The sequence below is a fragment of the Oryzias latipes genome, chromosome 22, assembly GCF_002234675.1.
Source record: "Oryzias latipes chromosome 22, ASM223467v1".
In the NCBI taxonomy this organism is placed as follows: Eukaryota; Metazoa; Chordata; class Actinopteri; order Beloniformes; family Adrianichthyidae; genus Oryzias; species Oryzias latipes.
Window position 1 is genome coordinate 17,755,844 of NC_019880.2, and position 16,414 is coordinate 17,772,257.

The 16,414-nt window shown below is 38.8% G+C and overlaps 1 protein-coding gene across 4 annotated transcripts in view; it reads left to right on the plus strand.

Moving 5' to 3' along the window:
- Nucleotides 1-14,650, plus strand: part of syt14 (synaptotagmin 14) — a 43,458-nt gene extending 28,808 nt beyond the window's left edge. The window contains exons 5-10 of one of the 4 annotated variants that reach the window (XM_023951792.1): nt 2,199-2,473; nt 2,550-2,999; nt 4,543-4,732; nt 5,106-5,183; nt 10,183-10,257; nt 10,358-10,463. In XM_023951792.1, the coding sequence (XP_023807560.1) occupies nt 2,199-2,473; nt 2,550-2,999; nt 4,543-4,732; nt 5,106-5,183; nt 10,183-10,257; nt 10,358-10,362 (1,073 nt within the window). In that variant the 3' untranslated portion in view covers nt 10,363-10,463. Of the gene's footprint in view, nt 1-2,198; nt 2,474-2,549; nt 3,000-4,542; nt 4,733-5,105; nt 5,184-10,182 lie in introns of all 4 variants that reach the window. The other 3 variants (XM_023951789.1, XM_023951790.1, XM_023951791.1) reach the window with 3 other exon arrangements.
- Nucleotides 14,651-16,414: the final 1,764 nt, after the last annotated feature.

Here is a 16,414-nt window from a genome sequence, read left to right on the forward strand (position 1 = left end):
CAGCTCAAAATGGATTTGCTCCTTTTATCAAGCCCTCCATGACACTTAGTTAAGACTCCTTTGCCTCTTTCCTGCTGCTGATATGTGCCACTTTGAGCTCCCGTCTCACTTCCATTATTAAAAATGAAAGTTTTGAGAACTTGGAAGAAAACAGAAACAATGTGTTGGAAGGATTTACGTCATGAGTGTGTTGGGGGTTTTTTTCTTCCAAAAGTTAAGAAATGGCATCAGGAGAGATCCCCCCCCGACCCCCCCCCCCCCCCCCCCCACACTTATCTTTTTTATTCTTTATTTCTTTATTGTTTTTGCAGGAGGTTGCATTTTAAGTATTTCTCAGCAGTATTCCTGTGGGAGTATTTGCATCTGCTGCTCAATTTTTATGAATTCGAGTTTTTAAGTGAAGAGGATTTGGAGAATGCAGCCAGCAACAAAATTCAAGGTCCTTTGTACGTGTGGCTGAAATATTCAGTGTAATGTTACAGTTTTCCTTGCAGAAACTAAATAATTTAGAAAGGTGAGAGGCTCAGAATCTGTGGCAGAAGAATAAGAATTCACCACACTTCAATAATGGTGCAGTTTTTATGTTTTATTTAGATTATGCACTCAAGATTTCTCTCAGAAAGTGTGTTATGATAACACTGCTTTCCATGTTGCAGATCGAACAAGAGGAAAGTCTGTCATAAAGAGAAGTGTATTTGTCTTTTGCCAGAAAACAAGGAGCTTAATTAAATTTTTGCAGGGGGAATGAGGACATGTGAACTAAAATGTTTGTATCTTTCTGCTGATGAAATCTGAGGATTGAATTGAATTGCTGTACGGTGGCGCAGTGGTTAGCGCTCTTGCCTCACAGCAAGAGGGCCCCTGGTTTAAGTCCTGGCTGGGGGATCCTGAAGCAGAACATCAATGGGGGACCTTTCTGCGTGGAGTTTGCATGTTCTCCCTTTGCTTGTTTGGGTTTTCTCTCTTCACCTGTCCAGGGTGTCCACTGCCTTCACTGGGATAGGCTCCAGCATCCCTGTGATCCCGAAAGGGACAAAATAGATTAGATGATGAATGAATGAATAGAATTATTCTGAAGATTTATTTAAAAACTATGAAAAATGCCTAAAAATAATGGTGCAATCAGAAAAAAAAATAATTTAACAATAGGGACATGTTAACCTTCTAACACCAGAGTTTTAACTCTAGTGTTGACATTCTTTGAACTACTGTGACTCATAACACAAACATTGACAAACTTTGGAATTACGTTAACACAATTCCAAAGGATTCTGTAGCTGAGAAAAGCAGCTTTTGGCGGATATGCAACACTTTGTAGTAGTAAAGGGCTTACGTTGTCAACGTAAGTCAGCTGATTTTAACACGTAGAAAAGCAGCTTTACAGCAATCTGCATATCAGCACAAAGCTTCTCTCAGCTTCACAATCCAATGGAATTACGAAATTTGCGTAAACTAAATTGTGTTTTTACAAAGACAATATAAGATAATCATTACTCCTGTTTCACTTGTACTGCCTATAATTCTGCTGGCAGATGTATTTGGCTTTGACATATCTTCTACTACTGGTATGTGTTTTATTTGGGGCGGGGGTTACGCATTACAACGGAAAACTTGTCATATTTAAAATGTTATTAATAATAAATATGTTTAGTTCAGTTAACAGTCTACCACATTCAGTAGACTTGAAATTAGACAAATGTACTTGTCAAGATCATGTTAAGCCTTTGGATTTTGGTCTTTGACCTTCTGAGATAGAGTTAGAATTCACTTTGCTGCAACTAAAAAGTCATTGACAGAGCATTAATTTCTTTTTTACCATTACAATTTAACATTTGCCATTTAAAGTCAAAAATGTTTTACACAAAAGCCAGGGCACCGTTCCCACCCAAAGAAGCGGTGACATTGTGATTCCAGAGCGGCCTGGTGGAAGATTCCATTTTGTAGGTGTAAATATAAGAACCACTTTCTCTGGTTGTGAGGGTGTTTGTGTAGAACTACCCACAGTTATTGCAAAAATATTTCATATTGTTTACCTGCTTATTTTTGAATAAACACTTACTGATTTAATCAGCTGTCCCTTTTGAAAAAAACAAAAACAAAACATTAGTTTAGAGTTTAAAGAAATAAATCTATAACATTGCCAGTGCAAATGATAAGAGAATATTTACTTATTGTGTTGGTGTACTATCTTCGTACAGCAAACTGTATCCAGAGGATGAGACGCACCCCACCGCTGGATGAGCTTCAGCCGCCTCCATATGACGATGAGAATGGCTCTCCGAGGATGTCCTGCACGCTCTCGGATCTTGGTGACGCTAAGTGTGACATGTCCCAAAGCGGCAGTGGCAGTCCCCACCTGTCTTTTGGGAAATACCCCAGCGACGGCAGTGAAGGTCATGAGACAGAGAGTTACCTTAACAAGGGCTATGAAGAAGACATTCCCAGTGACAGTACAGCTGTTCTCAGCCCAGAGGTAAATCTCACAGAAACTGTATGTAGCAAAAGGTGGTGTTTAAGGTTTGGACTAAACTTGTTGTGGGCTTCTTTAGGATATGTCGGCCCGTGGTTCTGCTGCACTGCTACTTAAAGGTTACGAACCTGATCCAGTTGCAAAATTCGGCACTCTAGACATCGTATTTGACTACGACTCGGAGGAGCAGCAACTGGCAGTGACCATCATGGCAGTCACCGATTTGCCGACTGTTAAACGCACTGCAAACATTTCCTGGCAGGTCCATCTTGTTCTTCTGCCCACCAAGAAGCAGAGGGCAAAGACAGGAGTCCAAAGAGGCCCGTGCCCTATCTTCACAGAGACGTTTCGCTTCAGCCATGTTGAATCCGAGATGATCAGCAATTATGCCATTCGGTTCCGCCTTTACAGCATGCGGCGCATGAAGAAAGAAAAGGTGTTTGGAGAAAAAGTGTTTTACCTCACCAAGCTTAACCTTCAGGGCAAAATGTCTGTACCAGTCATATTAGACCCATGCTGTCCAATTCCGGTAAGGATCTAAAACAAATTTTGTTGATTTTTGATGTTTTTTTCATGTTAGAAAACCAATCCATGCTTTACATTTGCCTTTATCAAACGTTACCATAGCTTTTGACCTTAAATGCCTCATAAATAAATAAAGTGCTGCGAGAGAGTGGCGACCTGTCCAGTGTGCCCCCTGCCTTTGCCCGCAAGTGGCCGGGATAGGCTCCAGCAGCCCCGTGACCCCGAAAGGGAATAAACGGAAGAAGATGAACGAATGAATTAATGAATAAATAAAGTTAAAATTTAAAGATAAACTTGAATAATATTTATAAGAAAGTTGATTTAACTTATATGCTTTTTGCATCCCATATCTTCTGCACGTCCTGCTATTTTTACTGTTATTTTTGAGTTATTTTAAAGCATTATATTTTAGCTTTCTTAAATAGCTAAGCTAAGTATGTTTCTAATTTTTTTTTACCATTAATTTTTACCGCTTTGTGTTATGTTACCTTATAACAGGGGTCCCCAAATCTAGGCCTTGAGGGCTGGTGTCCTGCTGTTTTTCCAGAAACCCTGCCTTATTCGCTGCTGATTGCCTGGCTCATTTGTGTTTAGCCAATAAGGAGCTTCAATGGCAGGTTTGTTGAAAAAGCATGTAGGGCACTGGCTCTCAGGGCCTGGATTTGGGGACCCCTGTCGTATAAGGTTTGTTTTTCTGTGGTTTGACTTAATTACGCTTTTTCAACCAAAACCTATTTTATTTGGAAAATTGAACTTCTAGGACTTTCTGCCTGACATTTAATATTAATTTTTTTTAGGGGGAGATGTTACAATATTTCCCTATTTTTAACAGTCAATATATTAATTGGTATAGATTTTCTTTCCACTGTTTTGTGCTGTTTTTACTGTAGCAGTAAAATGTGTAATTATACCATTTGTAATGATTTTAATTTAGATTTTCTTCTGTAACCTTTGTATTTACAAATTGCAGCTCTTTGCAATTAATTCTTTAACATTTATGTCTATTTCACTTTTTCTTAAGCTGTATTTTTACTTTAGAAAGCCAATTCTATTGTAAAGCAAAGGACTTGACAATTACATATAATTATTTTCAGTCCTGTAAACATAATTTAAATTCAAATATTTCCTGTTTTTTTAAAGATATGGGGATCATATAAAGAGATAAAGAACAAAAACTGCAAAGGAGTCTTTCTTGTGAGCTTTGAGTTATCCTTTAGATCTGATTGTGAAAAAGACTTGTAAAGATAAAAAAAAAATAGCTTTAAAACTTCAGCCAGTCCTAAAAAATGAGTCTGGACACCTTTTTAGGAATAAAAATAGAAAATAATGTAATCTTTTTCTTTTCACTAGCAGCAGGCAGGAGAAGTGACTGTCAACTTGATTAATAAGTACCCTCTGAATGTTAATAATTTGTTTTCTGGGTCTCGTAAAAGCTGATAGAAGCTCTGGGTACTATGGCAGTCACACAAAGTGACGATGACGATAAATATTTCATCGGAACTTGATAAATTATTGAACTCTCAGCAGTTTTCCGCTAATACTTTCAGGGTGGTGAATCCCAGGTTAGCCTCTCAGACATGACATGCAGCGAGAGCGCCTCGTCATTCCAGTCTGTCAGCCAGGCTTCCACGCCAGAGATCCTTGTGGGCCTGGTGTACAACGCCACCACCGGACGCCTCTCTGTGGAAATCATCAAAGGCATCCACTTCAAAAACCTGGCAGCCAACAAGCCACCCAGTAAGTACCCTAAATGGTTTCGATGTGCAGGCATTGAACATTTTGGTTTATTTCAAGAGTTAGAATGAGCAAGGAAATATTGACATTTAAACATTTCATGTTTAGTTTGTCACAAAATCTAAGAAGCTCTGCACAGCTTGCAACTTCTCCGCTCTGTCCACTGCAGTTTTTTGAGTTTCCTCTAATTTGTTACTTCCTGGATCACCTTCCTCCATGAGCTTCTAAGGATCCAAGCAGCAAGTTCAAGAAAATGTTGTTGTTTACCTTCTGACCTTGTTTCTCTTCCCCTCACACCTTGTGATTTGTTTGTACCTCAAGTTCTTTCCACCTTACTACCTTTTTGACATCCTGGTCCGCTGTTTTTTTCTTACTGCTGTCCAACCCTTGTTGTCAGATGGACTGTTCTGTTGTCTGAAACATTTGATAGGTGGACAGGTTTATATTATCAGAGGTGAGTGTCTGTGGCTGACCTGCAGTGAGGTGCTGTCAGTGGTGAAATGTTCACATTCAGACACATCTTCATGGATGCAGTTCAGTTCATGGTTTTGGGAGGATTTCCTCCAAATGTTCCTGTTATCTCATTCCATAAGTCAGAGACAAAATACAAAAAAGGAAAAAATCGAAAAAAAAAGTTACTTAAGGTTTCTTTCTATTTAATGTTTGCACCAGAATTTAAGACAGTATAAAATTTATGGGAACACATCCACAATACAAGCAAGAAAATAACTAGAATAATATCGAGTCAGAATATAATAATAAGAACTTGTTTTAAAATAATAAAACTGCCTAAATTTGTTCAGAATGTACAGCTTTTTTTATTACTCTTTTACATTTGGAAACAAAGAAAACAAATTAGCAATTGAGTTGCAACAAGCAATAAATGACGAGAATAACGATTAACATAACTGTGAAAAATGTGCACCTAAATTGCTTTTTATTGTCAGATAAATATTATTTCTTTGTTAAAAAATACTAGAAATTAAACTAATAGTTGTAGTTAACAGTATAACCTCAGTAAGCTGACATGCCAACAGTTTAAAGATTACCAGAACTTTCTTTAAAGACCCTCTCCAAGAAAAATTGTGTTTTTGTGGCATTATTATGGTGATGGAGGACATACAGAAAATTAAGCTTAAAATTGCATTTCCAAGTGTTTTTTATTCAAATTGTTGAGATTCAGCAACGTTGAAAATAAAAATGCTGTTTGAAACTTATATTTGTTACGCAGAAAATACACTGGGTGGTCCACAAGCTCCTTGTTCACTTATTCTGATGCATCCACTTGTAGACAACTAGATCCATGTACGTTTTGGAAGGCTCCAACATTGTTTGCCGTTTTTGATGCACCCTTAATGTTAGGTTTGCAGTGTGAGGGGCTGTATGCTAGCAATAGAAAAAACATTACTTAGTCATCATGGGTGTTGGGAAAGGGGGGGTTTGTTCTGCACCAATGGTCCTGCCCACAACGCTGAAGCAAATGTCTAAGGAACTACTGCCGCTCTGCAGAAACTATGTCATAGACAAGAACACAGGTTTTTTTTATTTAAAGTTAAAGTCCCATGATCTGTCACCCTTGTAGGTGTGTGAAATTTGCTCTCCGCATTTGACCCATGCCGAGCAACTAGTGAGCTGCAGACACAGCTGCGCTTGGAAATCATTTGGTGGTTTAACCCCCCAATCCAAGCCCTTAATGCTGAGTGTCAAGCAGGAAGGCATTGGGTCCCATTTTTAGAGTCTTTAGTATGACTCGACCTGGACATGAACCTTCCAGTGGCGGACACTCTACAACAAGGCCACTGAGCTGGCTATTTTGGCATAAAACAGTATTACCATATTTAAAAGACCACTGGGAATACTTTTGCAACAGATCAGAAGATGCTTAGAGTGGGACTTTAAACCTTCACATAGAGCTGGATATCACCTATAATTTCCAGCATCCTTTTTGCTTATTTCGATCTACTTGATTGGATTCCTTTTAATTCAATTTTGAATTTACATGGTTTACACATTTAAACATATGTGTGTAAAAATACAATGATAATCTATATATGTTTTGAAGGTATTCATATTAATCTGACGCAGTTCACATACTGTAAAATTTATTATTGAAAATATAAACCAATTAGATTGTTAACACCATAAATTTGTTACATGATTTCTCAAACAGAGTAACTCCAACCAAAATGTGCAGATCATCAATATTATAAAGGCTCCAAACTAGTGCATGTTACAAAAATAAATATTTTGCCTCTCCTGGAGGCTGTTTCAGTTTGGCCTCAAGGTGGCGCTCGTGCTATAGCTTTATACTTTATTCCAGAAGATTTCAGCAATAAACGCTGCTTTAGACCATAAATGGTTTCTTTAAAAAAATATTTCCTTAAAAGAGTTTGGAAAATGTATGCCTATGAGTATATAAAGCTGTTAATTTAGTCAGCAATGTATGTTTATGTCAAACGAGCGTTAGCATTAGCATTAGTCATCCTATGGGAAGTTCTATTATACGTCAATGTCAATCAATCAAACTTTATTTATTTAAAAAAAGCGCTTCTGATACATTGCGCAACTCGTAGCGCTTTAACATTTCAAACGAAAACAAAACAAAAACATAATATTACAATAAAAACCCAACCCACCCTTCACCCTTCCCACTCCCCTCTGTTAAAACATGTGACCCATGACCCCACACACAATGAATACTGATAAAAGTAACTTCCAAAAGAAAACTGCTGATATGCGTTAGGTCACCGGAAAAGGAAAGGCATAAAAGATTGATCTTTACTTATATGGATCAATTATTGATTTATTAAGCTTGGATTGATTCAGAGCGATTTTATCAAGCCAGCCCCACCTTTACTAAAAACCTCTGTTGTGAACTACACATTGACAGCATCAGATAAAAACATGTCCAGTGCTCCTTATTCAAATTATGATATAAAAAATAAAGCTGTAATCAATCTGAAAAGCAATTGGTCGTTATTTTAGCAAAAAATCCTCTCAGCTTGACTCTGCGGTTGTTTACGTCTTTACCCAGATAAGTTAGTGAGATAGCAGATACAGTTTAATGTGAATCTAAGATGAAATGTCATCTGTATCTGGTGACATAAAACAGATGAAGAATTCTCATTTCATTGCTAAGCCAAAAACTAGTTTCATGAAACTCCCTTGTAAATGTGAGGAGGGCAAAGAAACACACATGCAGCCTCATCAGTCTTAATACAGTCAGTGTCATTATCACACATTTGGTTCTAATTGAAAAAAGAAGCACAGTGACCCCTTTAACCGCACATATGTTAGAAAAAAAAGCAAACATTTTGACACTGCTTTGTCAAACCTTAATGCCATTAATTAAATTGCATGACTCAAAAATGAATAAATAAAATAAGAAAAAGTTTACACATACTGTAATTGGGCATTTCTGGATTATTAAGCACCGACATATTGCTTTTGGTCTTTAACCCCATAACACTTAATAAAATACAAATATGCATCAAATCACTTCTGCTCAAAACTTACTTCAGCATCTACTTAAAAAGCCATATCATGAAGCCATAGGCTTTTTTTTTTTAATTGCTGGACATAAATTCAGGCGTCAAGGGGTTAATTTTGGTCCTCATATTGTCACATTCATTCAAAAATTTAAAAAAGGCTCATATCTTCCTCCTCAAGTGAGTTTTTTTAACATTTATTGAATTACAAACTTGGGCTTAATCACAGAATAAGGCTGACAAACAACCTAAATGATCTCTTTTCCCGATAAAGGATTTACAAATCTCATCCATGAAGATGTTTGCATGTTGTAACTGTTGCTTCCAACCTTCTTCATGAATGTTTTGCCATGCATGCGTCCCTGTCACCTCTTCCTCCCTTTCATGTCTCGAGTTTTTATGAATTGTTTTTTTTTTAAATTCATGGATTCACTTTGAAGCAACAGTTTTCAGTTTGCTTTGTAGCTTGTGGCCGTATAGAAGAGACTGCTGTGCATCTGTGAATGCTCTGGTTTTACTGAAACAGTCCCATTTGGCATGCCAGACCAGAGACTGAACATGTTCAGCTCAGCCTTCAGCTTAGTAAACAAACAGAAAAGGGACTTCTGCATTCAGGCACACTCACCGTCCATTTGTATTTACCAATAACTCCAGATGATGCTGTTTGTGTGTTCCCTGAATGGCATTTCCATACAGATTGTAGCTGGAAAATAGTCACATCTGGTAAAACTGAATGGGGGAGAAAAAAAACAACCTCACAGGCTTTGACTGACTTTGTGTGTGTCGGAAAAAGGGGAACAAAAGGAAGAAGCGGAGCACTTTCAGAGCTCTTTTTCTGCCATTTCAAAACAGAAAGCGGCTGATAAGCAAAAGTCAATCATCAGCAGCAGCCCCTCTCATTCAGCAACACCAGAGAGCCTTGCATTACCGCTACTGACCACTTAAGACATCCACGGCTCGGCGGAGCCCATTCAGCAGCAGTCAAAAGCGAAATCAAGGCTATTTTTTTCCACTCTGCTTTTATGTCAAAGAGAGCGACTGTGAGCGCGATTCAAGGCAGCGAGCAAGGCGTTGGAAAGCAGCTGGCACTCGACAGCATGAAAGCCCCTGCGATTCATTCCTTACGCTGCCTCTTAGACGGTAGCATAATACGCAGCGTTATAGCGGAGTGTGGTTACAGACGAAGGACAAAACACTCAGACATCCATTGTGATTCCTAGTCCCCCCCCCCCTCCTTTCAGTTGAATTTATTGCTACAGTTTGAATCGTGGTTTGAGCATCAAAACCTGCAGAAAAAGGATACGGCAGCCTTTCTGTCAAAAAACTGCTCTAAAAATAGAACCACAAGATGGAATCAGGCTCACATCCATATGTCAGTAGATCTAAATATGTAAATACTTCTAATCCACTACAAATATTCTATTGCCAGTTTAATTACATGCAACTAGATTGAGATTATCTTAATCTATCTACATTATATAAATGTCCACTTTTGTTTAATGTGGATTTTCTCATTTGAGCTTTAAACTTGATGAGCACAACTCTTATCTGAAGGCTGATATAAAATAGTAGAGATTTTTGGGGGAGAAATAGTGTTTTTACATGTTTCGTGTTAGACATGCTGTAGTTGCATAGCAACAAGAGTAAAGTAACACTCCCTGTGTTCTCTGGGTTTCTTCTGGTGGCAGCTGTGCTTTGTGTTTGATCAGGAGGAAACCGCATCCTGTGCGGTCGTAGTCGGTAGCATTAACGGCGCTGACATTATTTCAGGAGTGGCTCCTTTGTGAGGGAAAATGGGTCACACTTTACTGCAGAGGCAACAGAGCTGCAGCGGGTCGAACCAGTAGAGAGGACACTGAGAGCAGATAAAAATACCCACATTGTCATCGTCACCACATACAAACAACCTTGTCATATGTCTTTGAAAGTACTTTAAACATTCCGTAATTATTTTCTCGTGTGCAGACACGTATGTGAAGCTGACCTTACTCAACTCCATGGGCCATGAGATGTCCAAGTGCAAGACGTCCATTTGTCGAGGTCAGCCCAACCCCACCTATAAGGAGACATTCGTCTTCCAGGTAGCTCTTTTCCAGCTATCTGACGTCACGCTCATCCTCTCCGTCTACAACAAGCGCAGCATGAAGCGAAAGGAGATGATTGGCTGGATTTCTCTGGGCCTCAACAGCTCCGGAGAGGAGGAGCTCACCCACTGGACTCAGATGAAGGAATCGAAGGGACAGCAGGTCTGCCACTGGCACAGTCTGCTGGAATCCTAGCATTTGACGGAGGGTTGGAGACTTTCTGCTGCGTGGCAGCCACAGAGAGAGCCGGGCTCAGCGGTGATGATGGGAATACAAATGAATCACATGTTTCTGCTCCCAGTTAATCGGCTTAGCATGACAGCATGACACCGCTGGCAAAACCACTGACAGCCATTGATTAGTTACATGGCTAAAAATGCATTGCCTTCTCTTTCATAGATAAAATTGTGACAGGTTTTTGTTAATGAGATGCGTTTATGGAACAAAAAACCACACACATCAAGTAAGACATGTCTAAATTACTCCATTTCTTATATTCTCTTGAATCACAAAGAGCTGTCATCAGTTCTCAGAAAACTGAAGTGAATGCAACACTTTTTTCTCAGTCCTTAAAATTTACCGGTTAAACCTTAGTCATACAGTACATGACCTGCAGGTTTTTGGGTTGTCTGGGCCCGTGAAGGGTCGTATAGAAAAGCGGCTGCATCTTAAAGGGTGCGCAGGTGTGTCTTGCTGTTCACTTGAGGCTCATACAGACATGAAAGTGGAACGTACAATAGTCATACGTGTGCTAAGTGTATCGTGAAGTATTTGTAAAGGTAATGTAAGATGCAGGCACTTATGACGTAAAGAAGATGCTTACATACCGTGACCTTACGCCACACTCTAGTCATTAGTAAGTGGCTTCTTACTGACTGCGTGCAAATGCTGCATGTGATACATAAGTGCCCATAGGATACCCACACTAATTACACTCTGATTGTCTAATTTTCTCATTTCTAACAGCCAGGCTGTGTGCACGAAGCGCACACAAATCTCGTGAACAGCACTAAGAGGCTCCTTTACCGTGCACAGGATTTGGGGGGCGTTTATAAAAGGAAAAACCCTTACAACACGCCTCCATCTCACCTACCTTACTCTTACTTTACCCTTCTGTCTTGTTTAGGTTTTTGCTACAACTTATCGCTTGCCCGTGGAAAAAAAAGTGCATGAACAATTTCCCTCTACGTGCTCACCCCATTTTTTTGCAGGATACCTGCGTGCCCCGTACAGGTTTGCCCATTTTTTGTTTGCAGACAGCCCATGTAGTTACCTGTTATAGGAGTTGTGACTAAGGCTTAATTTGGTCTCGGTTTAGGCGACATCTCACTTTCTGAAGGTTTGTTTTACCCCATCACATGTAGACTTTTGATACAATCCTGCTGGAGCTTTGGGAGTCAGCAGAAAATGCAGATTTTTTTCACATGTGCGCGTTCTTCTTAGTCAACACTGCCAAGGTACAACCATATTTGCAGGTTCAATGTAAAATCTACAATATAATGCCAAATACTTTTGTTTTTTGAGACACATTTTGAAACAACATGACTCATCAGATGCCATCCAATAATTAAGAAACACACGGACCTTTTTGTCTGCTCTGGTGCTAATCTGTGTCTGCACAAGGAGCTGTTGCCTTAAGGTTTAGGTTGGTCTTCCTGTTTCTTTTGGTGGCCTGAGCTCCAAACATTCCCACTCTGAGAGCACACAGACCTGCACCCTTGACCACAAGAAGCACAGACTCTCAAACCATTTCTGAACAACCTGCAGATTGTTTACAGGCCAATGGTTTGCACTTTTTCCCAGAGACAAATCAGAACACACCTATACTCTTTTCTGTGCCTGTGGTTGTGCTGGAAGCTAGCTTTGTGTTTGCTAAATGTCTGTGAACGAGGCAGGAAAGAGCGATGTCAAAGGCTCTGACATCAGTACGTTTTTTTTTCTCTATGTTGGCTGTGACATTTTTCTTCTTGTAACAAGTACCAAACACCCTTCTTGAATGTCTTGCATCTACTTTATAGTATTAAATGTTTGCTATCTATTTTTGTATCTACAGGTAAAACAAAAATCTGCATCAAAAATATTCTTAGCTAGTCACGTATTAATCTGAGCAATACTGCACTGAATTGCTTCTTTATATTAGTTCAGTGAATGCGTTGCGGCTCAGGTCATATTCCTCCTCTTTAAAAGGAGATGTGGAAATGCGATGGAGACCAGCAGAGCTCATCTCACACCAGACTAGAAATCCGTTTCAGCTTCATGCTTCCTGACGGAAAGAAGCACAGCTTTTACAGCACAACAGTGATCCAAACCCTGTGAAAGACGGGCAGAAGTTCATGTCAAAGTCAAAACAAAATTCTGTGGAATTTGCTGCATCACCATGATGGTTGCCACTCTTCATTGTTGAGTCTATTGAGTCCCACTGATGACAATAAATGGAGAGATTATTTTAATTTTAGCAAAACAGAAGCCAAAGTTATCCCCAAATTTGATTAAAATAGGAAATATATGTATATGAATCAGAGCTAAGCTGAACTTTTGTAGTCAAGTGTTTTGTGGTTGTGAACCTCAATGGGAGACCAGCTGTGGAAAATTATTGATGTCTGTTTTTGTTTTTTTAACATTTGAGTTATTTTGTATCATTTCTGTCCTATTGCTGCTTAAACACTGATTCAAATGTAAAAGAAAGTCTTGCCTTCTGTTCAGGTTTTGTTGGTATCATAACATTGAGGGTAGGATTACATTGAAGTTCCACGAACTGAAAGCTGCCAGGGTGAATCAGAGATTACTGGATTTGTAGATTACTTCTTACGAAAATACTCCTCTGATCTGTCTGCTTCATTGACTGTATGAGGTATGAGGTAATGTCCCAATTCCTTCCCTACTCCCTACCTACTAAAAACTATATAGTCTGGGGCTATGTAGTGCCCTGGATTTTAAAAACATTTTGGACGGTTATGCTAACTACTTCTTGTTTTTAAACGACATCTATGACTTCGTAGGTTTATCAAAGTAAAAGCTTAAGAAATATGAACATTTTACGAAGAGTGTTCATGAACCCATTGTGTTCAGAAGATGAAAACTTGGATGGTTTGTATATAAAACAAAAATTATTTCACAAACATTGTTCAAATGTAATGCATTGTGGTCTATAGTCGCCAGTCTAGTGACTGGTCTTTCACTGAGCCTTCTGGGAAATTTCTAAGGCACTCGATTTTGGAATTGTAGATTCAGACAGCTCTACAAAATGGAAAACACAATATATAGTGCACTATGTAGTGAGTAGTGAAGAAATTGTGACACAATAGAATAGAATAGCATTATTATAGTCACTTTCAAACGTACAACAAAATTTAAAATCTCACTGGTCAGTGCCTCATTCATTCTGTTTCTAAAAATAGAATAAAAACATAATTACAATAGCTAGCTCGTGTGATGTCACCAATAGAAAACGGCTTACTTCTGGCTCCAACAAAATGAAGTCAATTCAGTAGCCATTTTTGCTGCTATTGTTAGAGCCAGGCGTTGTCAGTTAACAGCAATTGGTCGATCTGATTCATTGTTTCTATGGCAACCACTCTCCCCATTCAGAAGTGTGCTTGTTTATGGTCCACACCCCTACCACTTGATCGTGGGCTCAAGAGAATCGGTGAACCAAACATTTCGAATGTTAGACGTGAGACCACATACTTTATGATTGGTCAGTTCATCACTTGAATATCTTGCAATAAAAAATATTAAAATAAATAAAATAGGATTAAAAAGAACATGTAAAAAAAAAGGTAGTTTAACAAGAATGGTTATTCTAAAAAACAGAATGACTGAGTAATAGCTGTTTGTTTCCCAACAGAAGTCCATGGCATTTTGGCTTTTTGGAACCAGTGGGCACTTCCTGTTTGGAACGCCACAAGGGAGGAAATCTCTGTAGCCTTTCCAGAAAAAAACTAATTGGGGATATGATGAAAAAGACGGTAAAAAATGAAAGAAAAACATAATTTCTTTAATTTTGTGTTTTTGATCATTTTACTGTTTGAGCTTATTCACCTTCTCTCCTGACGTCTAACCGCTTGTGTTCAGTCTTTCACACAGTGTCTTTCACTGACTTCAATTGGTAACTTTTTAGAAGATTAGTGTTTTTTCAGTTTAGAAACAGCCAATGCCACAGACGGCATCGATGCCTTACTGTTGTTCGCTCAGACTTAAGACTTGTGTCTCAGTGTTTTAACGTAAACATACTTTTTCCTCTGTGTGTAAAGCTTACTTTGTAAGATGTCTTTGAAATTAACTATGAGAGCAATTTCTATGTGATGGTAATATTGTTCTAGAAAAATACAAAACAGAAACCAAACACACTTGAGTTTTCTTTTCGTTTTATTCCTTCAATGCTCCATCCAGTTGGTTGTTTTAGATTGCATTGCTAAAAAACAACCAATAGGTGGAGCAACTACTGTAGTTTACCTTTAGTATGACTGTTTCAGCTTTATTAACCTTAAAAACGGTGCACTTTTTTCAAGGACTCTTGCAGTCCTCGTCTAAGATGAAAAGGTTTGCAGCGCATTTACAGGAGTGATCTTAAGGTGGCGCTGGTTTTACCATAGAGATTTCAGTCCCACAGTCAGAGGAAGCTGAAGCCATGATTACTGCACATCGGAAAAATCTGTCTGCTGCACAAATAGAAGAAAAAGTGAATCCGTTTAAAAGAGTAAAACACAACTTTAGGGAGTCTGACAGCTAGAACAGATTCCCACCCTTTCAGCACCCCACAATGATTCTGCTGCAGAAGATGAGTAGATGGGTGCGAAAAAAATACCTTCAAGTGGACATCTGTCAAATCCATTGCAGCTTAATTCAAACCTTAATTAATGTATTGTATTTTGTAACTTTTTTCCAAGCTTAGTTGTCACACTACACTGACACCTCAGCTTTGTGTGATTGCCGCTCTTTAAAAGCAGAGGGGATGAGGGCAAGGGGGTAAGGAGAATAAAAGCTACTTCAGAAATGTAAGGTTTTAGATTTTAAGTGTTTTTGTTTTTTCTCCGGCACATTCCTTAGCTGAGCGCAGAACAAAGAGAGAAGTGCTGGAAAATGAGATTCAGTGGCTGCTGCTGCTGCTGCTGCTTCTGAATCAAAGAGAAAATGCAGAACAGATGAGTGGGGCTTGCTCCCTCCTCTCCCTTTATCGGTCACATCCCTGCAGAGCAGATCTCCACCACACAACCCCTCTAAAAAAAAGTGTCAGAACGCATTCAAGTGCTGTTGGAAATCACAATGTATCTATTGGAAGCGCCGCACTGCACGGGATATGAAAACACAAGAGATTTTGACTCATTAACAACAAGCTTTCAGGATCTTCAAATGTAAAAATAAGATATTTAAACTTTTACAGATCAGAATATTTTTTTCAAAAGTTCTCAAAAAATACAAAAAGAATTGACCTGTCTCCATACGTTAAAAACTGATTAATGAAACTGGAGATTATTTGTCTAAAAATTTGAATTAAGTATAGTGCCACTTTAATAAATATTTCTCTCATAAAAGAATCTTTATTTACATAGTAATTCACTGCACCATCAGGCCACCAAAGTGTTTTATATTACAAAGACAGATAAAAAATGTGCCAAATAAGAATAAAAATTACAATTCCGATACATTGCTAAAGCGTACCCAGTGGTCTTTTAATAATGATTCGGCAGTTTTTAGATAAACAAATAAAAAACCTGTGTCGTTTTCTGGGACATTGTCTCTGCAAAGTGGGAAGACCTTACCAGAAATTTGCCTCTGAGTTGTGGGCGGGACCACGGGCTAGGAAGTAAACCTCCGCTGATATCCCATCATTCCTCTGTCTACACTTCTCCGCTAGCTTATAGCACCTCACAACCCCACGCTATATAGTGGTGTAACAAAAATGCTGAGCAGTTTTGGAGCTATCCAGCCCTACAGTTTGGAGTCAGATGGCAGCTCAGAAGAAGAAAATAAAGACGTACATGGATCTATTTGTTTGCAATTGGATGCATCAGAATGGAGCGGAGCAGGGAGACTTCTGACCACCCATTTAATATGCTGCATCACAACTTAGCTTTTCATCACACTGCATGTTTTTACCGCACTGAATCCAT